The 23,468-nt window shown below is 46.2% G+C and overlaps 1 protein-coding gene across 6 annotated transcripts in view; it reads right to left on the bottom strand.

Annotated features, from left to right (window-relative positions):
* AFF2 (ALF transcription elongation factor 2) overlaps positions 1-23,468 on the bottom strand; it is a 468,411-nt gene that overhangs the window by 36,408 nt on the left and 408,535 nt on the right. For all 6 annotated transcript variants that reach the window (XR_007149018.1, XR_007149019.1, XM_047844523.1 and 3 more), the window contains 4 exons: positions 9,957-10,116; positions 7,241-8,266; positions 5,874-5,995; positions 1,819-2,041 (listed from right to left, as the gene is read on the bottom strand). Coding sequence is in view for 4 of the 6 variants with exons in the window: in XM_047844523.1 (XP_047700479.1) it covers positions 1,819-2,041; positions 5,874-5,995; positions 7,241-8,266; positions 9,957-10,116 (1,531 nt within the window). In the remaining 2 variants the exon portion in view is untranslated. The remainder of the gene's footprint in view (positions 1-1,818; positions 2,042-5,873; positions 5,996-7,240; positions 8,267-9,956; positions 10,117-23,468) is intronic.

Genomic DNA, 23,468 nt, shown 5'->3' with positions numbered 1-23,468 from the left:
CCCAAGACGGTCCCACTCATCTCTACGGCCAAGATATGTGACAAGAACTCTGAAGCACCACATCCAACTGCACACATGGCGTTGATGTCAGTCCTGGCACATTGGACTGGAAATGGCTTTATTCAGCCATGATCATGTAAGTTACATAAACATGTCCTCTGTCCATGCTCAGCCATCCACTGACTCAATAAATAAGTCTTCATGCAAATGTGGAATACAGGGGATGCAGAGAGCACAAAACTGAAAACACGTTGGGAGCTAGAAGAAGCCCTATAGATCATCTAGTCAAATGCACTCACTTTATGGACTCTAGAGGTTTCATAATTTGCCCAAGGCCACAGAAAACCCACTGCAATTTTAGCACTACGAACCAAGTATCTTAACTCTTAGGCTAGGGCAAAAATATACTAGTATTCTGGCTTTGAAGCCATTCACAAAGAGAACGAATGGCCAAAGAAGAGGCAATGGGTGGTCAGTCATGGGAGACTATCATGGGACACTCCAGTGATTTTCTTAAGAAGGACAATCCATTTCTAGGTGAAGAAGTAACCATACTTATCAGGTTTCCCTAGCTGCTTTTAGTTCTTGTAGAAATGACTTTGCAGATTCTTGTGAGCGGTACCATTGTCATAACCACAACTGTATTAAGCACCTGATTCTTTGTGCCGATATACCAGGCCCTGTACAAAGACAGCTGCCTACATAAGGTGTGAAAAATAGGATAGTATAATTATTGTTGAGACTAGATGGCTTATTTCTAACAAAGTCGGCAGTTTTAAATGTGAATACAAATATTACGTTGGTGTGTGTACACACATGCAAATTTCATATGGAAAAGGACTATTTTATAACAACAATTTCTCTATACCGGCGAAGATATTTGCCCAGATACATATGCCATGCCAGCCATCTCAGATGACGGAGGACTCTATGTCGGGGTCCTTCAAGCTCAGAGGCCTCATGGCTTTTTGTGGGAGTGGTAAATGGGCACTTCTGGTTCCGTGTCCACCAGGTTGGCATCAAGACATTCGAAAGCTCATTGATTTTCACATAACTACGTTTTTATATTACACTGAAAGGAGACTAGATGTATATGGACGCTACATCTGCACATACATGGAAAAGCAGATGCATTGGTCGTTAATATTCACTGATGACACTACTGTTTGTGGCTTCTGTGCTTCAGGTACCTATACCTGAGACAGATGGAAAGACTGGGCGGATGTGAAAAGTGATACAGAGTCTCAATTTTCTATGCTAATGGAGCAGCCGTGCAGAAAATCCAAAGGGCTGGATAATCCTTTGGCTGGGCTTAGAACCACAATTGTGTGATTTTTAGCAACAGATTCATCTTTTAAATTCCATCCTTTACAGCCACTATTTTAAGCATAATTCACCCATGCTAAGCTGGGTGGTGGGAAGATGTAACTGAGGGTTCCAGCCCCAGTTCAGTGACCTTGGGCAATCCCACCCCATCCACGTGTTCACTAAATGATCGGTGCCTACCCCGTGCCAGATGCTGTGATCAGTATTTTGGAAGCTTCCCACTGCCAAGACATGAAAGCATTGGACCAAAGGATATCCAAGGCCCCGAGTCTCTGCATAATAATCTGTTTGGTTAAGTAAGACTGGAATGAAAAATTCATCCTACGTTAGAATAACCAAGATCTGAAATAACGGAGAGTTTGCGTGTTTCTGCACACACGCACTTGTATCTTCTGCCTCTTCCGCCCATCCCCCCATGGTCGCGTCCAGTTAGATAAGCTGGGTCAACTTGTTTCTACCTGATGATTCTAATATTTCTTCCAAGATGCTTACATTTACGGATATCCCTTTGAAAGTAGCACAGAATTTGCCTTCACTCCTCTTAGGTTTGGTAGAGGTGATCTGTCCAATAACAGGGATGTTTTTGTCTTGACCAAAGGGACCATTGGTGCCACTGATGTTTCTACGGTGTGGAGGATCCTCTGGCAGCGGGGAAAGTGGCGGAGGAAACAGCTTTTCTTCTTTCCTTCTATTTGCTCTCCTGGATGAATTGTTCCTGTGTAAACAAAAAGTATAGGGCATCATAAAGTTTTGTCTCTCTGTTGTGGCTTTTCCCATGCTGCTGGTACTTTCGACTTAAGTGATATTTTAGTTGATGGTCTTTTGCCTATGGTGAAGAGTATATATATAAAAATGCACATAGACATAGATATCTATAGAGAGATATAACTATAAATAAATGCAAATGTATGTATCCAAGAATAAACACATGTCTTTGAAGCAGAACTCCATGAAAAATGTAAATGTCTAATGGAGGGTGCTACAGTGTGATATCTGCAACCTTTCAAGATTCCTCTTAATTAGATTTTTATGGAAAATCCAATGCAGACTTTAATCCCGTCATTTTTTAGGATGGTTCCTACTTATTTTGCCCCAGGACTTAACTGCATAATCACACAGTGAATGGTACAATAAACAATTAGCGGGGGGATATCTTCTTAAGAAAAGCATGCTTTTACATTACTTAGCTATCAATAACACGCTAAATACTTTTGTGACACGTTGCACACTGTACGTTCACAATGTTCTGTGCCCATTCTGAGGTGTAAGAAGCCCCTGACCTTAAGCTGTTACGCTGGAGAGTTCTGATGTGCTCCACTTTCCAGAACCCATTTGAAAACTATTTTGTCATATCGCCACGAGACATCTGTAGTTCTAGAAGTACTCCTGTGCTTTCAGACTGATTTATCTGCCCATTAAATGGGCACCATCAAATAGACAGAGACTTCAAATAAAACAGAACAACTAAAACCTTATGCTAGCTGCTTAACATGGTAATTGGGTCATGGATTTTCATTTTAGTTACTGTCTTAGCCTAATCAATGAAGATTACTTGAATTTTAATCTTTTCTTAGACAACTAATATTGCACTGTGCAGCCATTTACTTTCCATGATTATTGACTACAATTTTCGATAGCAAATTAAGTCAACGAGAATTTATGTTTTCCTCTTGGTCAATTTCAGTCAGTGTCTAGAAATATAGATTTACAATATCTCAAGGCAACAAATCAAAGATGAACAAGCATTCAAGTGGTTTGATTTCCTGCAATGGTAGCAGTCAACGCCGTCTGCTCATTCCACTTCCACTGTGTCGCCCACATTTGCCAACTGTAATAATATTTGCCATCTCTTCCATCTTTTGTTTCATAAATGTGGCCCTATGTCAATTTTTGTCAAGCAGCAACAGTTCTAAAAACATAACTGCTTCTGCCATTACATCAATTAGTTAAAATGAACTAAAAAAATATTTGCCAGTGGATTTTGCAAACTGTTTTGACGCGGAGAACCATTTTCGGATAGCTGTGATGTCTGATTAAAACAATGGTGAACATGTGGATTTGGACTCCTGTCCACGAGGAAGCTCCACAAACATCAGGCCACCCTAAGTGTAATCAATACGGAGGCATCGGACTTCCAGGTATTTGTATGGAGGGATGTTAAGCATCGCCATGGCATCTATGGGGGGGCGGTGAATGGTTTGTTAGCCACAGCCACTCCTCCACTACTTGAGCTGCCTGAGAAGGTAGTGAGGACTTCAGGGGGCAAAGCTGTTCCCTAGAAGCATTGGATTTGCCAGTGGCTACTACAGTCGGGCTAGGCCTTTCCATCTGCCACTGTACACAGGATGCCGCACACAGGCCAGCACATTCTGTGCAGCGGACATTGGTCACCTGGGCCCCTTTCCATGCGTTTGCTAGTGAGCTACAACCATGGGGCCTTTAATAACTTCCTTGGTGAAGGCTACCCAGAGAGCATGTTCTACAGATCGCTCTGTCACCATTATGGCGCCTTACTATGAGAACGGTTTTTGCCACTTTGGGCACCTCTTCGTGTATGGCAGAGGAAGCCAGCAGACAAGAGATGTGTGTCCCCACCACCACTCAGTGCTTCAGAGGCCCTGCTGATGGTTCAAGCTCCTGGGGAGGTGCGGGATGCGGGGTGCGGGCGGGGCTCCGCAGGGTCCTCCTGCTGGACAACAGGAACCACAGCTGTCATGGTCTGGTGTGGCATTCCTGGCTAGGTTTAGAACATTCATTCAGAAAAGTGAACGCCGTCTCATAGAAATTTCCAAGGATGGGGTTTGCAGGGTCGACAAGGCACAAGGAGTGGACAGAGCAGACATGGATTTGTTGGATGAGCCTAAGAACCTGCTTCGGGCCCCTCCTGAATGATAAATGCTACTAGGTAAACACTGCTTTCCTAACGACTACAAAAGCAGAAAGACCGTAAAGACCATGAGTTAGAAACACCGTTTTATGAAGAGCCAATTCAGATTATGGCACATTTACTGAGTAGTTGGTCATCAATCTTCAACGACATGGGAGAAATAACAGGTCACTGGGCTGCTTAGGGAGACTGGCATCAGAGACTGATGGTTGTGGCAACGCCTCCTGCCTTTTCCTGGTGCCTTCAAGTGGCCTGAACTGGCCAAAGCCTGGGAACTGGGAAGGTAGTACCACCCAGCGACGCCATTTTAGTCCATCCTCCAGGAAAGGAGGAGGGCCATGGAAGGACCATGTTTGACCACTGGGGAAGAAGCACGCTTCCCCACAGGCCTGGCTCACTCTGTGGTGAAGGGCTCAGCTTGCCCCATTGCAGGGGCTGCTAGTTCTGAGAAAGCCAAATATGCAACGGGATGTTTCAGAGCGAAGTTATACCCGGGATACACAGGCACCACACAAAGCGCTATGGAGCCTCTGGCAGAGGGGCAGCTCGGGGCCCAAATCTTATTATACCAGGTGGGTAGCGTGGTAATTGGCCTTTTCCTACCTCTCATCTCAAAACAACAAGGAGCTAAGCAAATGGAAGCTGAAAACTTATTTCCGACATCTTACATGCGGCTGATTGATGCCATATCACTGATGTTAAACAGTAATCTGTGAAATCAATTGTTAGCAGCAGTAAGCCAGATTGCCTCTCTGCTCTGGGCTGCTAATAGGCTCCAAAACTGGTCTTTGATGGAAGTAATCTCTAATGTTGAATGAATTTATGGCAATAAGTATCCAGACGGAATGGTTCCAGTAGCTGACGTGACTGTTAGTTAAGTGATATTTACAAGATGGAAGAACTCGGTCCCAACACTCGGTAGCAACAGAGGGGGGATCTTGTCTGAGGAAGGCTGGGGCCATTTGAGTGAGGGGACAAGGGGGCCTCGCGCCTGACTCTGGCCCTTTGGTGCAAAGAGGGAGAGGTGGAAGGGGCGCCAGCTGGTTGGAACGAACATACGTATCTTCAGCTGGCTTTCCCTGACACACAACTGCCCCTCATCTCCCTGGCCTCCACAAACGTGTCATGTCCCCGGCCTCCGAGGAGTTCAGGAGGTACCTACTAGTCCTCAAGCTCTGTATTAAGGTTAAGTAATGGCACCAGAGACAAAGCAGCATCGGGGGCATCCCGTTAAGGCCAAGGGGTTGTTTTCATCACTATCAAAACTAGAAGTGGCCCAGAAGCAGGTGATCTGCTTCAAGTGATGGGTGCTTCTTGATTCTGTCCCTTTTTAATTCATTTACTCCTTTTACTCTTCCCTTAGTGCTGAAAGTTCACTTTGGTCCTCCACATGAGTTGGAGTAAAGAAACACTGCTAGAAAGCTCATGGAGTCCCCCCAAATGTGGCAGCCTGTGTTCCCCCCCTTTACACCACCCTCGTTAGACCGGTGGCCAGGGACAGCTGTCAGGACTGGACTGAGCAACTTCTGTTTTCTTACTTACCATCCCTCTGAAACAGGACCGTCCCCGCCCCCCCCCCCCCCCCACAAAAGGCTTCAGTCGATGTTTCTAAAGAATCTGAACAATCGAGGTGTCATACAAAGACAGGGTAACCACTCACTCTTTAGTGTTGGGAGGCTTGTGGGGTGGGGCTGGTGAGATGCATGGGGGCAGCAGGCAGATAGCGGCGGCCTCCTCCAGACGTGGCTTCTTCTCAGGGATTTTCTCTGCAATTTCCGTTGGCTTTAATGGGAAGAAAAATACAGTGTTTGAAATACATGGCACATGCAGACATTTAAAACGCACGAGCGAGGGAGACAGTTTGCTTCTATTTTAACTTCTAGATTAGCCAGGGGAGTTAAACGCACATCTCTGATCAGAAAGAAAAGCAATCGGCCTTGCCTAGCTTAGTTCCTACCAAGAAGTTGGCATTTGAGTGAGCTGAGCTGCGATGTGACCCTCTGATTAAAGATTGGGTGGCACAGGAATCTCCTACCAAAAGCAAAGAGAATCTATAATTTTCAGACCCTGGCTGCACTGCCGTCATCCCTAAGAGTGGGGAAACGGTGACAGGGCAAGAGCCCCAGACTTTCTGTGGCAGCCATTAAAAGTAATACTACCCAAATATCACGATGAGATGGTGTTACTCTAAAAAACTACCCTGAGATCTGGAGGTACAACAGAATGAGCCTATGAGATACAAACTCACTTGCCTAGAGGTATTTGAAATGGAAGAGGCCATTTTGGGTTTTCCCTTCTGATGATAGTTTTGTTTTTTTTTTTGCTTTTTTGTTTTTTTTTTTTTAAATAATTTCTACACCCAACGTGGGGCTTGAACTCATGAGCCCGAGATTAAGAGTTGCATGCTCTACTGGCTGAGAAAGCCGGGCATCCCTCTCCTTCTGATGATAATTTGTAGCACTGGAATTCAGCCCTAACCTCTCGCAGGTGAGGTTTCCACAAGTCGGGCCAACCACACAGGTCAGGGGACCCAGCGGGCTGGGTAGACTGTGTGTCGGCCAGGAACCCGGGTCATCAAAGTATCACCCAGGTGCGGGGATGCTGATGTGTGTCTGGGGAAATTCACAAGGCCCAGAGAATGCATTTTTGACCTTAGGAGCACTTGAGTGCCCGGCTGCTGCCAGGGTGGGGACTGTGGCCTGTGGACATGAAAGCAGGAGTCGCTTAAGGAGCCCATCCCAGGGACTGGCTACCTGGGGCAAGGCAACGGCCTTCATGGTCTTTCTTACACATCATAATCCTTCGTGTACCATATCGGATACTCTTCACACTGCCTGCCAAACCCGGACCGTTCCTAACACATCCTCCCCGGTCATGTCAAATACTTTCCCGTGGAAAGCAGCATTGCCTTCTCCAAACACTGCAATGCACTGCCATGAGCCTCCTTGCAAATGGGACTCCAGATCAAGTTCGCCAACACACAGCCACTGCTCATGCTCACTCGGCAGGCAACCGGGGACAGCTTACCTTGTGCTTACGCTTGCCCTTAGGGGCGGGTTTTTCCACAGCCGCAGCAGCGGTCTGGCGCTTGGGCTTCAGCGCAGTCTCCTTGGGGTCTGGCTTGGCTGGTGCTGCTTGCAGTGCGTTGTGACCGGGTACTCTAGACAGCAGGTCAAGGTCAATCTTCACCCAGAGATTTTTCAGATTCTCGTGATCTCGTAGAGGGGACAGAAGCTCCGTTTGCATGACAGGGATGGGCGAAAAAGCTGGTTCCTCACTATTGACGGATATGTTGCTGCTGCTGCTGCTGCTGCTGCTGCTGCTACTGCTGACCAAGGTGCTGAGGGTCAGGCTGGCACCACAGGTTTCCTTCGATTTGGCAGAATTGCCCCCGGGAGCAATGCAAGGAGGCAGGACTTTGATCTGCAGGGTCTCTTCCTGATCTGTGTTGGAATCAGATGTCGATGAATCCGTTTCGATAAATTCCCGGGACTTTGGCACGATCTTGCCAGGCCCTCTGTACTTCTTTTTCTCGGCGGCCAAGGGAATGTTCGGCCTTGGTTCCTTCCTAGGGACTGGTTTGTGGGCAGATGGTTTGTTGCGGCCTCTTGGTGGATCAGGAAGCTCCACGCTTTCTTTTTCTTTGGGGGTGCTGCTGGTAATATTTGGTTTGGGCCAGGTAAACTCGTCAATGCTGGTGTTCTTCTCGACTTTTTTGGGCTGTTTTTTTCCAATTGTCCTTTGAGAAGCTGTCTCAACAGTTGTTGACAACTTATGCTTCAAAGCCTTTGTTTCTGGAGTTTTCTGGGTAGGCCGTGGACGGGCTTTCTCCCTGATAAGACTGAGGAGAGGCCTCTCTTTGGGTTCAGCCAGGACCTGGCTGGGGTTTGTCTTCACTTTGATCTGGACTTCCATTGGCTGGATGATTGGAGGAGGCACAGAAACCGTCTCCATGGGCGTTTCATTTTGGCCACAAATAAACGACTTGTTCTGGGAAGTCACTTTGTTAAGCCATTTATCCAACTGCCACTTGTTGGTTGAGGGCGGCTCAGGCTGCGGATGAGAAACGACAGCAAGAAAGAATTTCACCTCTTGGAAGAATCTGGACGGACACTCGGTACACCAAGTGCTGATAAAAGCTGTGCGTGTTAAGTGCCCATTCACACATTTAGAAACACACATGGAATCCACACTAATCAAATTACCCAGGTAGACAAAGACTCCACAACCCAGCCCCGATCTACTTATTTCAACAAATGGCTACTCCTCTTCTGAAAACATTCTCCACTCTGGCCAGGAAGGAAAGAATTCTTCACAGAGGGTTTTTCCAGAGAGCGGGCAGGGAGGCCTGGCAGGGAAACCTGTTCCCCAAATCCTTTGGTGGGACTCATTGCCCAACCTCTCACCAGGAGGCAGAAGTAATGATCTCGGGTCCTGAAGACCCATGCAAACGTGCCTCACATGTAATTCAAAAGGAAAGGCTTCCTCTCTGCCAAAGTGCTGGTGCCTCCTATATGATGCTGCAGTTCACTGCAAAAAGAACAAGCCTTTTCTCTTTTTACTGAAGGATGAAAAGATCTGACTTCCAAAAAAGAAAAACACACTGCATTTTTGTCAGTGTATGGGCAATAACCAATTTATGGGGACATGCATGCAGGCATTAGCGTCCGCTGTTAAGCCATGGAAATGACGCGTACAATTCAGGTGCTTGATTCCCAACTCTGAATTCTGCCTGTTGAACTAAAAGAGCCATCATTTTTTATTAGAACTGCTCTTCTTCTGAAAGCCGTCAGCTGAGGCTTATGGCACCAGCCAACAGAGGGTGACAGAATTAAAAACACTTGAGTAGCTGGGATTCCAACCCGCACAGGGCAATGGCAGGGAAGGGTCGAGGAAATCGTATCGGCTGCCACTGTTGGTTAAGGGCATGAGCTCTGGCAGGTGCACAGAGCCCGATTTCGGTCCTGGGTCTCCCAGTGTCCACCTGGGAGATGCTGGGAAAGTTCTCTCTCAATCTCTCAGAACCTTATTCTTTATTCTATAAAATGGGGATAAGGATAGCGAGGAGCCCAGAGAATTGTTCTGAGGATAACATGAAAAAGATCAGGTCAAGGGCTTCTCAAGGAGCCCGGCACATGGTCCACGTTCAGATTATTACAAACGAGTGTCCACAGAGCCCTGGACGGACCTGCTTGCTGTCTGAGGTGCAGGCTTGGGGGAACTGAGGGGTTATTCTGGACTCAGAGAGGAAGGGAGGGGAAGAGCACATTTTTTATTTCAAAAGTATAATTTTGGCATTTTATGGAGCTGTGTTAAATGTGTTCATGAATTATTATCAAACACACTTGGAGGCTGCAAATTGAAATTAAAAAAAAAATCCATCACATTTCTTGGGTCTTACTTGCCAAGCAGCAATTCAGCACTTCAACCTGGAGTAAGGGGTGGTGTCCCCACGACCAAAAGTGGGTGTTGACTGGTTCTCTCAAAAGAGAAGTTGCTATCCCAGGTATCACTCTTCCAGATTTTACACATGACGAGGCTTGAGGCTCAGACAAGCTAAGGGAGTCACAGGGCAAGAAATGTCTTTCTTGAAGGGACTGTGCATACACATGTTTTCGAGGGAAAAAATGATGTCAAATACCCAAATACCTTCCTGAAGTATTCATCGTGCCGACAGCGTGTGTGCGTGTGTGTGCGTGGGTGACAGGGAAATCATGGTCGCGGCCCTGGACGCTTCACCCACCTCTGGCGTGGCCGCACGAGGCGCCTCATTGGACTCGCTGTCAGTGGTGCTGCTTTCAGTGTCAGAGTCTGACTCAGAGCTGCTCTCAGAGTCACTGGAGCTGCCGGAGCCCCCGCCGGCTTGCACCGCAGGTGGGGGCTGAGGAGTGGCCAAGAGCGGGCTGAAAGAAAAATGACATCATCCGCTGCCTCATTTAGTCTCGGATCAGCGGGCAAAGAGCACCCCCGCTGCCACGTTCGGCATAAGGACCCACGATCTGCTGGATACAGGCAGAATGGAGCCCACAGTCCCATTCCACACGTGGGAAACGTGAGGCTCAGGAGGCCCCGTGAGCGGCCGGAGGTCAAACGTGCGGCCAAGTTCCTCGGGTTCCGTCACACTGCCTCCCCTCTCAGGAAGGCCTTGCCTCCCGCATTCCACGTGAAAACTTTAGACCAAGGTTGCATGCCTTCCCGACACAGATACACATACCACATGCCGCACGCAGCCTTAAATTCTTAATGGTCCCGTGTTGTTTTTAGTTGAGATAATTTTTCATTTCCGGGTGCCATCTCGTTCAGAAACCCAGAGGTCTGTCAAGGGGCTATGATCTCAGTTATACACACAGTATAGTTAGTTCTCTCGCCGAGGATGAGTGAATTCAACCCCCATCTGAATCGGAGGAAACTGAGGTCCAGAGGGAGGGAGGCTTGCCTCTGCCCCCCCAGCGAGTTGGACAAGTGAGGGGAGAACGCCAAGGGCAGGGACTGTGGGAAGCGTCTTCCCTGCCAGGTGCCCGGCACCCGGCACCCAGGTGACTGGAGTCCCCATTTCTTGGCCGCCTCCATCCCAATATTTGTAAACTCTTTGTAAGACTCTTACCGGGAGGTTATGGTCATAAAGGACCGAGCAAGTCTAATGACGGATTTCAAATTTGTACAGCTGACCAAGCAAAGCATTTGAAAATTGATACCATTCACACTCTGCCTTTGATGCTAATCAACAGTCTTCTTAGTAATCGTTTGCTCCCTGTGCTCGTAACAAATCAGCCTCTGCTGCCGCTTGGCATGTTGGGCTCTGTCACTGCCCCCTGCCCTCCGGCTCAGTGTCACAAGTGGGGCTGCAACCTCAGGAAGTTGGAAGGGCTCTCATCTTCCTATCTCATGAGCCCAATACCCTCTTTGGAGGGAAGTTTCATCATGGTGATGCCGGGGCTGGGGGCCAGAGCAGTGTCACTGCTGGGCCAGCGGGCCGGCCCACCCATCGGCCGGGGCTCACGGCCGCTCATGCTCCCAGCTCCTGGCCCGGCTCTCTCCCCTCAGTTCAGTCAGGAGAGTACAGTTCTAGTCCCGGACGGCATCTCGTCCTGTGGTCCCACCTTCAAACTGGAGCAAGAAGGACCCCAAAGGACCCCTCTGCCCAAGACTGCTTGCCTGCCCCCATCCGCCCCCCTCAGCAGTGGCTATTTTTTTCTCCATACTCAGCCGCTGATTGGGAAGGAACAGGATCCCTTTTAAGCCAGCATGGGCCCCTTGTCAGTCACTATCCCGTGCAGAGAGCCTTTTCATTCCATGTACCTTGCCTCCCTAAAGACTGCCCCTTTAATCTCCCAGGTAGGTATTTTCTTTCATATAGCAAAGCTCATTTTAAAATGCTATCTGCTAAGTAAATGCTATCCGAAAGTACATTTCTCTGCCAAACACACCAAGAGATTAGGGGAAGCAGAGGAAATAGGGGACTGTATCTCCTGGGAAGGTGCACGCACGTGTGTGTGTGTGTGTGTGTGTGTGTGTGTGTGCGCGTGCATGTGTGTGTGTCCTGGACAGCGGGGGCAGGGACCTACAACTCTCCTTAATGGCAGTAAAAACTCTGTATTTATGCAAAGCACCCTCTAAATCTAATCAATTGCTTTTGTCTTTGGTTACTAAATAAAGGCCGAGGGAACAGATTTAATGAGACCAGTCCAGCCGTTATGCTAACTTGGCCTTGATTCCCCCCAAGTAAAGTTTTAAGTCCAGCACAGAGCATCCACTGGCCTGAGCTGACTGGCTGCCGGACTGCGAGAAAATCGACCTCATACTCATGATTTGCAAGTGAAAAGTGGTCACCTAGTTTTCTTTCATAGCTGCATTCATTTCTGCATTCTCATAAGACTCAGGCCATCCTAGTATTACCAAACTCGACTCTAGATTTACTTTGGAATATTTCTGGATAGCGTTTCCATTTACTGGATTATTCTCGAGCAACTGCTGTAAGAAACAAAACAATCCCAGGGATTATTCCCTTACAACCAAATGCGTTGAGGTGATATACATAAAACACAAATGTTTTATTTACCAGAATAAACTTATTCATCAGTTACATCACAGTAAAGCTTCATGGACTTAGTTGGAAACTTGTATGTGTGCATTTGTACACAGTTGTTCCTTATCCAAAGCCCTTTGAAGGGGAGAAGAATTCTAATGTTCAGATTTTTTAAATTTTGATGTGAATATACCATATATACCGTATATATATGTATATATAGTGTGTGTATGTATATATATATGTATATGTGTGAATATATATATGTATGTATGTGTGTGTATATACATATATTACCTCAAGTGGGATCTGGGGAAGCACCCTTTTATAAAACTCAAAAACTCATTAATATTGTTACCATAACATCATCAGTTAAGAGGAATAAAGACTTTAAAAAAATATCTGCACATCAGTTGAGGTTGGGCTCTGCCGTGAAGTGAGTTTGTCTCAAAGTTACTGAAAATGAAAGCTCTTAGGACTTTTTCAATTTCAGAATTTTGATTAAGGGATTGTAGATGTGGACAGAAACCACATATGAAAAACTGACTCTAACTATTTGTCTAAGTTAAGTATAGATAGATAGAGACATGAAATAAAGACCATTTCAAACCTCAGAGTAACCTTGATTGAGACCCAATAAAATGACACCGGAAATTATTTTCCCTAAGACTTCTTACAGCTAAATCTATTGCTGTGTCCTCAGGAAGGACGCCATGGCCAGTCAATATTGACAATGACCCCTTAAAGGAAAGTAGTGTAGAAAGAACAGGAAGAGGTTCACCAGCTTTTCAGATCCACACTGACGAACATGGATACATAGGGGTGAGAGGGAAAGTGGACTTGAATTCAGAGAGGACACAAAGAGGACTCAAACTGGGGGTGAAGGACTGGAGCATCTTAATGAGAAAGAATTGCTTTCTCTGGGCAGTTGCACGGTTGGAAACAGGGAGAGCCAGTGATCGTGGGAGGGAATAACAGTCGTTTAAAATGGAAGCAAAACTGCGCTCCCCAGTACCTTCTTACACCTCTATTATCTACCTGCTGTTCCCAGGCTTGCTGGAGAATCTGGCTGCACCCCACTTGCTGAGGAACGCAAGCCACGTATTTGAGTGTAACTGACCCTCACTTCCTCTGGGCCCACCTGGCACCGAGCTGGAGCAGCTCCCGGGAACCAAAAATGAATACAAAACCGAAACACCGTCTTCACAAGCAGTACAAACATCAATAACAGAATGACTGGCCTAGGGCCACATTCTTGTCTGGAATCCACGGTGGAACTTTCAACTTGGCAAATCATCACAGGTCTCCGCTGAAACCCGTTAGCTGTGCAGCTAGTTAAAGTCCCCCTTCTGCTACATTTATTTTCAGACATCGCCAGTTTATTTTCCAAATGTATATTAAAGTGGCTACGAGTGAAGCTAGCGCATGCCATACTTGATTCTGCCTAGGAGATGGACTAATGTGCGGTTTACACATTCTTCATTTGCCAAACTGTACTAGAATTATTTCCCACGCACCATTTCCTCTCGTATTTTACTAAACTGCTTTTTAAAAGAATGCTAGTGGTTACGACAAAGATAATGTGTTATACTAAAAATGATTAACATTCGATGTATTAAACCGTCTAACTCCCGAGTCTGTAAATATTAAAACTGTGCTCTTGGACTTCACCCCGATGTAATAAAACTTCTCAAAGGACCCACATTTGTAACAACTTCAAAGTCAGCTGCTCAACCTTTCCAGAGATCAGATTCTGCTATTGTGTTCATCAGGGTAAGAAGCCTTCATTGAGTAGGTGAGGCCTCATTTTAACCCCAACCCCATGTGATAGGTCTTCGTGGTCGCAGGCCAGACGGAGTGCAAAGGGGCTGGCTTGGCAAGTCAAAGACCCTAGTGGGGAAATGCAGGGTTAGGGAGAGGGATCAAAGAGTAGGCCAGTGGGACAGAAGTCCAGGGGGCATTGACGATGCCTTCTCCAGGCAGGGTTGGCGCTGGTGTGGAAGGCTTGAGCATCCCAGAGGAGGAAAGATGGGTTGTAAGTGCAAGTCCAAGTACCTTAATCTCTAGACATGACAGTCTCTCTATGCTTACGCTGACCAGGCCTTTTCTGCAATAAAGGACTCAGGTCACGATACCGTAAGATAGTTCGAAAGCCATAGGAAGGAACTGGGGGTACTCTGCCTGGAGAAGACTCGGGGGCAGGGAGGAGGGTGTTCCTATGATGACAGTCTTCAAAACCCCGGAAGGTCTGTCCTGTGTGAAAGGGGGTGGGCTTGTTCTGAGGGGCAAGGTAAAACCAGGACCAATGAGCTGGACATCTGGTCTGGAAGATTTCACTTCAACGTCAGGGAAGACTTTTAAAAACCTATAGCTGGGGCTGTAGGTCAGGGGCGCCTGGATGGTGACAGTTACGTGTCCTACTCTTGATTTTGATTCAGGTCCTGATCTCACAGGCTCGCGAGACCACGAGCCCTGTGTCGGGCTCTGCACTGGCAGCGGAGGAGCCTGCTCGGGATTGGCTCTCTCTTTCTCCCTCTGCCCCTCCCCTGCTCATGCTCTCTCTGTCTCAAAATAAATAAATAAACTTAAAAAAATCTACAGCTGGTCACAGAGAGAAGCCAAGGCTTTGAAGGCCCGCGAGCTCAAGACCTTTAGATGACCAGATAGCTGGCAACAGAGAACACGGTAGAAAGATTTCTATCGTGGGTCCCAAGTGGGCTTGGATGATCTTTAAGGTGTTCTCCAACTCAAAGATTCTGATCCTTATGAAAGTACAGTGTATAGGGAATTTTATGGGGGACTTTTTAGGACCATAGACGAAGTGTGTGAGGAGATGTCTGCACAATCCAATGTGCTCCTTAAGGCTGCTCTTGGCAACACTTTATCAGTCACAGAGCTCTTGTGTGAGCCTTAGAGGATTAAGGCTGCATTTCTGTGGGGCTAGTTTATAAATCAGACTTTTCACTAATTCAGATTAACAGCTCCCAGAAAGCCAAACATCTGCATCAGTACTGATTCTAATCCTAATTTAACTGTAAATTCCTTCCTCAGGAGAGAAACAGGGATGATGAATTGGCCATTCTACTCAATCAAGCTGTGTGGGCATCAAAAAAGAAAGGTTCCAGAATGGATGACAACTTTTTAGTGGGAGACGTACATGGGAAGGGTCCGACAAGCAAGGGTCCGACCAGGTACCGGTCTTGGCAACATATTTCACGAGGCCCAGAATGTGCCCGAGGCAAGTAGCAGGAGGCGTTTGACGGGGAGTCCTGTATTATTAAACCCTTGTCTTTAGTTGAGACTTGTATGAATTTCAGCAACATGACCCCTTTCCAGTTTTACAGGGTTCAAACGTCTGTCTACCAGATGATTTGAAATGCTTCCATATTTGACGTCATCATCAAGTTGCAAAGGGATAGCCCTGGGGCAAAGGAGTATATGCAGAGGCATAATACATAAAACAGATAAAGGCAGAGTTGCCCTGGTGGAAACAGGAATAGGGTAGATAGTAGGGAGAGGGTGTTCCCAGTAGTGTGTCCTCTTCTCTGGGGTGGGTGGCCCCCAAACACAGTTTGAAAGTAAAATGCTTCATACCCCAACATTATCACCAGCAACTCAGGATCAAGCATCTTTTGTGGTAATGGACTGACGCTGTTGATGAGCGCACAGAGAATCACTGTCCAGCTGTAATTCAGGCCACACCAGAGTTTGTCGTTGCCCAACGTGCGCACACTGGGTGTTGCCCTTTTGTCCGATCCTGGTGTTACTGAACGTGACATTGTTCAAAGCCCTGACCGACTGATGAGAGCTGTGGTTGGCCAAATAATGACTCCCCCCAACCGTGTCCACGTCCTAATCCCTAGAACCTGTGACTATGGTACCTCATGTGGCAAAAGGGATTTTGCAGATATGAAGAAATTCAGGATTTGAGATGGGGAGACGATCCTGGCCTGGATAATCTGGGTGGCCCCCATGTAATCGCAGGGTCTCTAGGAGGCAGAGCTCGGTGTCAGGAAGGCACTAGTAGATTAGTGCCACAGCAATGGGTGATGAACTTCTGGAGAAGCTGTGAGTCGATCATTTGGAACTTTCATAAGGAGTGGAAATGCCTATTTGTCCTAACTTACCCGACACCTACTTCCTTTCTGAGGTGATGATACTGATGAGTGATTTTGCCAATGGCTTCTCGTAATTACATTTGATTTGCAACCAGAATGGTTTGGCTAGCTGTTCTTTTTTTTTTATTTTTTTTAATGTTTATTCATTTTTTGATAGACAGAGACAGAGCGTGAGTGGGGGAGGGGCAGAGAGAGAGGGAGGCACAGAATCCAAAGCAAGTTCCAGGCTCTGAACTGACAGCACAGAGCCCGGCGTGGGGCTCGAACTCACGGACCGTGAGATCATGACCTGAACCGAAGTCTGACGCTTAACCGACTCAGCCACCCAGGCACCCCTGTTTGGTTAGCCTTTCTGGAGACTGACCAGACCCAGGCCCTTGCCTTCTTTTCCTGCTTGTGGCCCGTCTCCATTTTCAGGCTATTTCACACATCGAAATAGCTACGTTTCCTCTACTGCTTTGTTTTTGTTTTTGATTTTAAACATCTAATAGGCTGGTAAGTTTCATGAATCAGGGAGCATCCCATACAGCCAACAGACAGTTCCCTCCCCTACTGGTTTTAAAGAAGTAGTTTTAGTCTAGTGGGAAGAGCGTAGGATTGGAAGTCAGAGGATCTCTTGAATGTCACCTTGGATACTTTATTATCGTGTGATCTTAGACTAAGCACTTAACATAGGGTCTCAGATTCTTTGCCTGTAAAATGGGTCTACTATATCACAGGCAGCGAGAGGACCGAGTGAGCACATTTAGTTGAGGCTTCTCAAGCTTTAGCGTATGCACGAATCACTGGGAGACTCATTAATGTGCAGACTTGAATTAGCTAGGCCCCGATGGGGCCTGAGTTCTGCATTTTTACTACACTCCCAGGTGATGCCGATATTTCTGATCGGTGGGCTGCACAGAGAGGAGCGAGCCTAAAACCTACATGGGCTACTCAGACATAAGCTGCTGGGGCAAAACATAAGTTGGTGGATTCGAAACTGAGGGCAAAATCACCATTTGGAGGTCACCTGTGGATTTTAAATGTCCATAACTATCATGTCCTCCGTCAGCAACAGATAAATTTGACCACCTTATGCCACTTTAAATCTAACCTGGTCAAGTTTAAGTTCAAATTCTATCAAGTTCATTTGGGCAATTGGGCCTGAAGAGTTTTTCTCAGATTCCTTCTGATAGGCTTACAACCATCCTGAGGGCTACCTGCCCGCGCCACTAGGTGGCCAAATGCACGATTGTTTCCTCTGAATGTGGCATACGGATCACTGCGAGGCTCAAAAGGCGGCTTGCCACTATCCTCGCCGAGCGTTAGGGAGGTATTGCATTGCACGGATGGTCATCGCTGGGCCCCCACTTTCGCGACCGTCCTGTGAGGCAGACCCTCTTACGACTTCCATTTTATAGCTGACAACACTGAGACTGAGTACCAAGCAATGGCAAGGTGAAAACTAGTTTTAAGGATATTATGGGACACAATTCAATGTGCAGCTTCAAAGAAATGAAAGAAAGCCAAAAAGCAAGGCATCTGGCTTCCACCTAATGCAGCCCAAGGTGCGACAGCACCGCGGAGGGTGCCAGCGTGCTCCCAGGAAGGCTGGTCAATGCTGGCTAATGGGCCAGCTATGTCTCGAGAGCATCACACTCCGCATTTGGGAGAATACACTGATATTTAAAATTTTCTGGAAATAATTAAAAACCACACAGACTTCTCCACTAGCAGTCGGAGCTGCTTCAATCAAACAGCTAAACAGGTGGGAAAAAACCATACACAGCAGAGTATTTTTGTCCCTTTTGCCTTTAAAGTACGTTTTTTAAAAAATGGGAGCAAGGGAGAGAGCAAAGGCAGGCGAGTGGACGTGAACGCCGCCTCCCTTGAGCCCTGGTCTCCAAGCAAAGCAGAGAAGGAATGATTGGCAGTTTGCATTCATAAGGATCCCAGAGACGGCCAGATGCTAGGAATCTCTAACAAGGTCGAAGCCTTCCAACAAAGAATTCCATCAGTCACAAATCGTAGGTGAAGCAGGGTATGTGCCCTGACCGGGTGACCCAAACCCAGAAGCTGCTTCCATGCAGGGATCTCTTCCCTGTATCCACAGAACTGGTCTGGAGATGGGCAGAAGAGCCTGGGCAGTAGGCAAGCTGAATATTCTAGGAGAGGACAAAGCAGGCTGGAGATAGGGGCGGAGCAGCTCAACAAGAGCCCCTGCCTCTTGATTTGGGAAGTGGGCATCCCTCTTCCAGTGTCTCCCTAGACTCCACTTCTTCTTTGACGTCTCTCAATGCCAGTCTCCTTATCAGTACTGTCTGCTCCCCTTCATGTCTGATTTGTTCCTTGATGCATCACAGACACTTGATTTAGAGGGTAAGCTTCTAAGGCCAGAGGCTTCATCACACACACACACACACACACACACACACACACACACACACACACTATAAAATGCTTCATGCACCTAAGACACCCTAGAGTAAAGCCCTGAAGAAATCTTCTCTGTAGAATTCTGCGAAGATGGTCCCTGGGTGTATCCACTGCCTACCGTCTATGTCCCTATGGTCCCAAAAGGATACTGTCATCATTGGATCAACAAGACCAAAATAGTTTTTAAGTGCAGGGCACTTGATAATGTTCCAGCATCTTCACCCCCATGACCTCATTTCGTTGCTATAAGAACACTGAGCGGGGTGTATGTGGACCAGGTATCCTCCCCATTTTGCCCACAAAGCTCCAGGACCTCACAGCCAAAGTTGTGTGGTTGGGATCCAAGGGGGGGCTTTACCAGGCTATTGTGACTATTTGGTCAATGGCAAGTGTGCCTGAGCAAATGAAAGGAATCAGGGATCCACTACAGAACCCACTGTCGTCATCATATCAAAAAGCGACAGGGACACAGAATTAATTCCAAAGGTGTTCCTCAAGGGACCAAATGAGACAGTCTGCAAGAATGTGACGTTGAAAGCACTGAAGGCCATCAACGCTTTATGCCAGGAAAACCTTGCTCCGTTTGACTCCAATGACAAACCTCCTGGAGCCTAGCAGATGACTCTTTCACATACATGAAGAGTTTGTGAAGACCGACTAGGGAACATTTATTTTTTTTAATGTTTATTTATTTTTGAGGGGGGGAGGGGAAGAGAGAGAGAGGGAGACACAGAATCTGAAGCAGGCTCCAGGCTCCAAGCCGTCAGCACAGAGCCTGATGTGGGGCTCGAACCCACGAACCGTGAGATCATGACCTGAGCCAAAGTCGGATGCTTAACCGACTGAGCCACCCAGGCGCCCCAGTAGGGGAAATTTCAATGCCTTTTATGTTTCACATCCTTGTGTTTTTTCAAAAATTGTATTTGTTTTTAAATAGATAATAAACATGAAATTGATTTCAAAAGATACTGAAAGGGATACAATGAAAAGTAGATCTTCTGACCTTCTACTGTCCCATCACCCCGTTTTCCAAAGTTTTTCACTGTTGCCATTTCTTAGGATTCTTCCAATAACACCCTCTACATTTATGAATACTGGTATGTGTGCTTTTAAAATAAAAAATTTTAATTATAAAGGTAATAACCGTCCTGTATGTGGGATGGCAGGGAATTCAATGAATGGCATTCAAAGCCACACACATAATTTCTAAAATAAAACTCATGCAGTGTCCTTACTAAAAGTGCCTGCATAACGGTGCCTGGCACATATCACAAACATCAGCATTAAGACACTCGAGTGAATAGTAAAACTTACAACTTGCAAAACTGCAGCGTGTTACCCTACCACAAGGAAGAGGCGGGAACATAACACATAACCATGAGGAACGGAAGCCACTCAGACAGCCCTTCTGGGTGGGACGAGGCTGCAAGTTCCAAATCGGGAAACAGTCACTGATCTTCCTCCACCGTGACACTTCTTAAAGATGTGGTGGACACAGGCTGGTTCTGCATCCTCGCTCCTAGAAACTTCTATAAGCCCAGTAATCAGGCTCTGTAACTCTTTGACCTACCGAAAATGCTTTCAGTGGTGACCACCGACCCCCGTCCTGCCCACTTCCCATCGCAAACCAGGTGTTCTTTCCTCACTCTCCTTGACCTTGCTCCCTGTTGGACCAAAAGCTTTGACTTCTTTGGCACTTGGTCCCAGGGACCACATACAACATGAGAGCTCTTGGTTTTAGAGTTCACAGCGACTCCCTCACGGGTAGATGTGCTCTTCTCCACAGGATTTGCCAAGATGTGTCCACTGTCCACCCTACCTTGGTGCCGGTTCTTATTCTAGTCCCAGCACATCTGCTACCGTTGTCCCCTCCGTCCTCCCGCACTTCCTCCCATGTCTTTGCTTAGCCTGTTTATTCTGTCTAGAATGAGACTTCTTCCTCCCTCTTCTGTTTGCTGAAATCTTTATCTTTTAAGCTCAAATTCAAATAAAATAAGGTCTTCTCCAATGACTTTAATTCTCCTTGATACCTACCTGTTCTGATTTCTTTTCACCAACTGCATCACTGTTTATTACTTAATTATTCTCAAATTATTTCATCGGGCTAACCCTTTTGCCCACCCAACTAAATTGCGCACTTCTTGACGGCAGGTGCCAGATTCTGTAGTCGTTCTGTGTATCCCAAGGTGCCCGGCATAACAACTTGTGTGCAATGTTCTCGTTATGAAAAAAACACTCCAAATGGCTCATCGTGAACAGAAAGTCAGTGCAGACAAGGTCACGTGGGAAGGAACAATACTTAACCTGAAATGTCTCTGTACTGCGGACTCTCAACAGAAGGCAATACTTAGGCGGGCCCGTGCAACACCAGAACATCCTGGATCAGAAGTTCATGTGATGAAAATGATTAGGCAAACGGGTTGCCTAATGATAGATTTGTAACCTTTCAGCTGGTTGGATGGATGCTATTCCCTCACAGTGCCTGCCTCTCTTTTCAGCTTCAGTTCCATGGCAAGATGCAACTTCCCTGGATGGACATTTTTAACGTAATTGGTATTTAGAGCAACAGCGTCGATGGGTTGCAGAGTGCACGTATGTGCATGAACATAGGAAGTAAATGGTGTGGCCCTGACTGAAAATGAGCGCTACACATACACACAGACCTCCCTGTTCTTAATTAAAATGACGATTCCATTATTCCGATTTGTGTGAAATGTGAGCTACTCTTGTCATATCATTTTGATACATTAACCAGCCCAGTCTACATTGGGCTTGATATTAACTCCCTTTCGACTTGATGGTTTTTCTAGTGGCATAATTAATTTCCTCATGGAAGAAAAAATATTCAATCAATTTGGGATTAAATATGAGGTGGAAGGACTTTCACAAAAGATAGAACTAAATCTCCTAGCCCACATGCCTTGCTAATTATGACACACTCACATTAAGAACAAGAAGGTGTTCCCTTCCCATGATAAATGGGCCTGAAAATCCTCCCCAGCATTTACTATAAATCACAAAGACCATTAATAAACAGGCAGGAAAAAAACGACAGATCCTACAAGAATTCACTCCCATTCTTTGCCTAAGACTATCAATGTCATATTTAAAGCTGACATCCGAAATCTTCTGTACAGAAGCCCTTTGAGTCAAAAAGCCCAGCTATTTTAAACAGAATTTCCTACGCCTGTTATTTTGAATGACAGCCAAAGAAACACTGGATCTTCTTAATCCTGTAATGCTATCTGCCCAAAAATCTCGCCTTCCAGCTAACAGCCTCCCTTCTCATCAATGCTAAATTAAAGGAGGTCAAGTGCAAATGAGAGATGAAGAGGGGACCACACTTGCGTCATCTTGCACCCAGCTTGCTTTTGACATCGAGAGCAGACGTCCGATCGCAGCCACCAGCAATGAGACAGCCGGGTATAGGTAGCCTTATTCAACAGTGACTCTCGTATGTGGAATGGCAGAGCTTACACGTGACTCTAGCTCAACAGCAACAAGAATGGCAATCCCGTATTACAAATGAACACAGAGCCATTTAAAAGCTGACCTAGAAAGAAATGGAAACAAACTTAGGCATTTCTCCAAGAACTAGCAGGATCTGTGATAATGACCAACAGGCTGGTAGTAATAAGGTCAGGGTGTTTGGTTTTGTCATTAAGAGGAATCTGTCATGTGGAGAAATTTGTCATGCTGAGAATTTGGGAGATTTAGCAATTCCAAAGAAGGTGGAGTTTAGAATAAAAAGGACTTTAAAAACTGACAATTAAAAATGCCTTCTGAGGCTAAGCAAATTACATTCGCGCTCAGCAGAAAAACCTGGGAAGGTGCATGTCCCAAGAGTTATGTCAACAGCAGGTCACGATTATACAGGGCCCCCACCAGCTAAGCCCAAACACAGGTACATCTTAAGGATTTACAGTGAAGACAAAGCATTCACAACTTAGGGGCATTAAACACCCAAAACAAGAAAGAAATGCTCACTTGCAAACCACACGAGGCATGTACTTTTAGTGAGATGTGACTATGTTTTCTAGCCTGATGGTATCACTATCTCAAATTCCATGGCAACATCTCAGTTTCATTTCCAGGAGTCTACACTGCTCTAGCTTCATGATGACAAGATCCAGGTACATTACTCTGCCAGTTGGAAACATGGGACCAAAAAAAAAAAGTGTTGGGAGGAATATTTTCCAGAAAGGTTATATGCTGGAAAATTCCCTTTGACGACAATTATGTTCCAATATATATTTCAGACAGCTATGATTAAATTCAAGGTGTCTGAATGAGAGAGAATGTGTGTGTGCCCATGGATAAGTGTGTGTGTATGTGTGTGAGTGTGTGTGTGCATGTGCCTGTGAGTGACAGTATGTGTGAGTGTGCATACATCAATTAGCTAAAATCCAAGTGAGGTACATAATATTAGTTTAAAAAGTAATGTTGCTATTAGCTGGCTAAGGGCAGAAACGTTGACTTCTGTAGTACATACTAGGCATTAGACATGTAATACAGAAGATATTGTTGTGGGCCAAGGTTTATATTAGCCCCTATTTGGGTTCAAGTCATGTTTTAGGAGGATACACAAATGTACATTCACATGTACGAGGATGAGCTATTACTCAAGTTCTCACACGTTTTACAAATAATATATAAATGCAAAACAAGTCTGAGAGAACCAAAACGGTGGTTATTT

This window comes from Prionailurus viverrinus, chromosome X (genome assembly GCF_022837055.1).
Source record: "Prionailurus viverrinus isolate Anna chromosome X, UM_Priviv_1.0, whole genome shotgun sequence".
Classification (NCBI taxonomy): Eukaryota; Metazoa; Chordata; class Mammalia; order Carnivora; family Felidae; genus Prionailurus; species Prionailurus viverrinus.
This window is presented reverse-complemented; position numbering and strand designations above follow the sequence as displayed.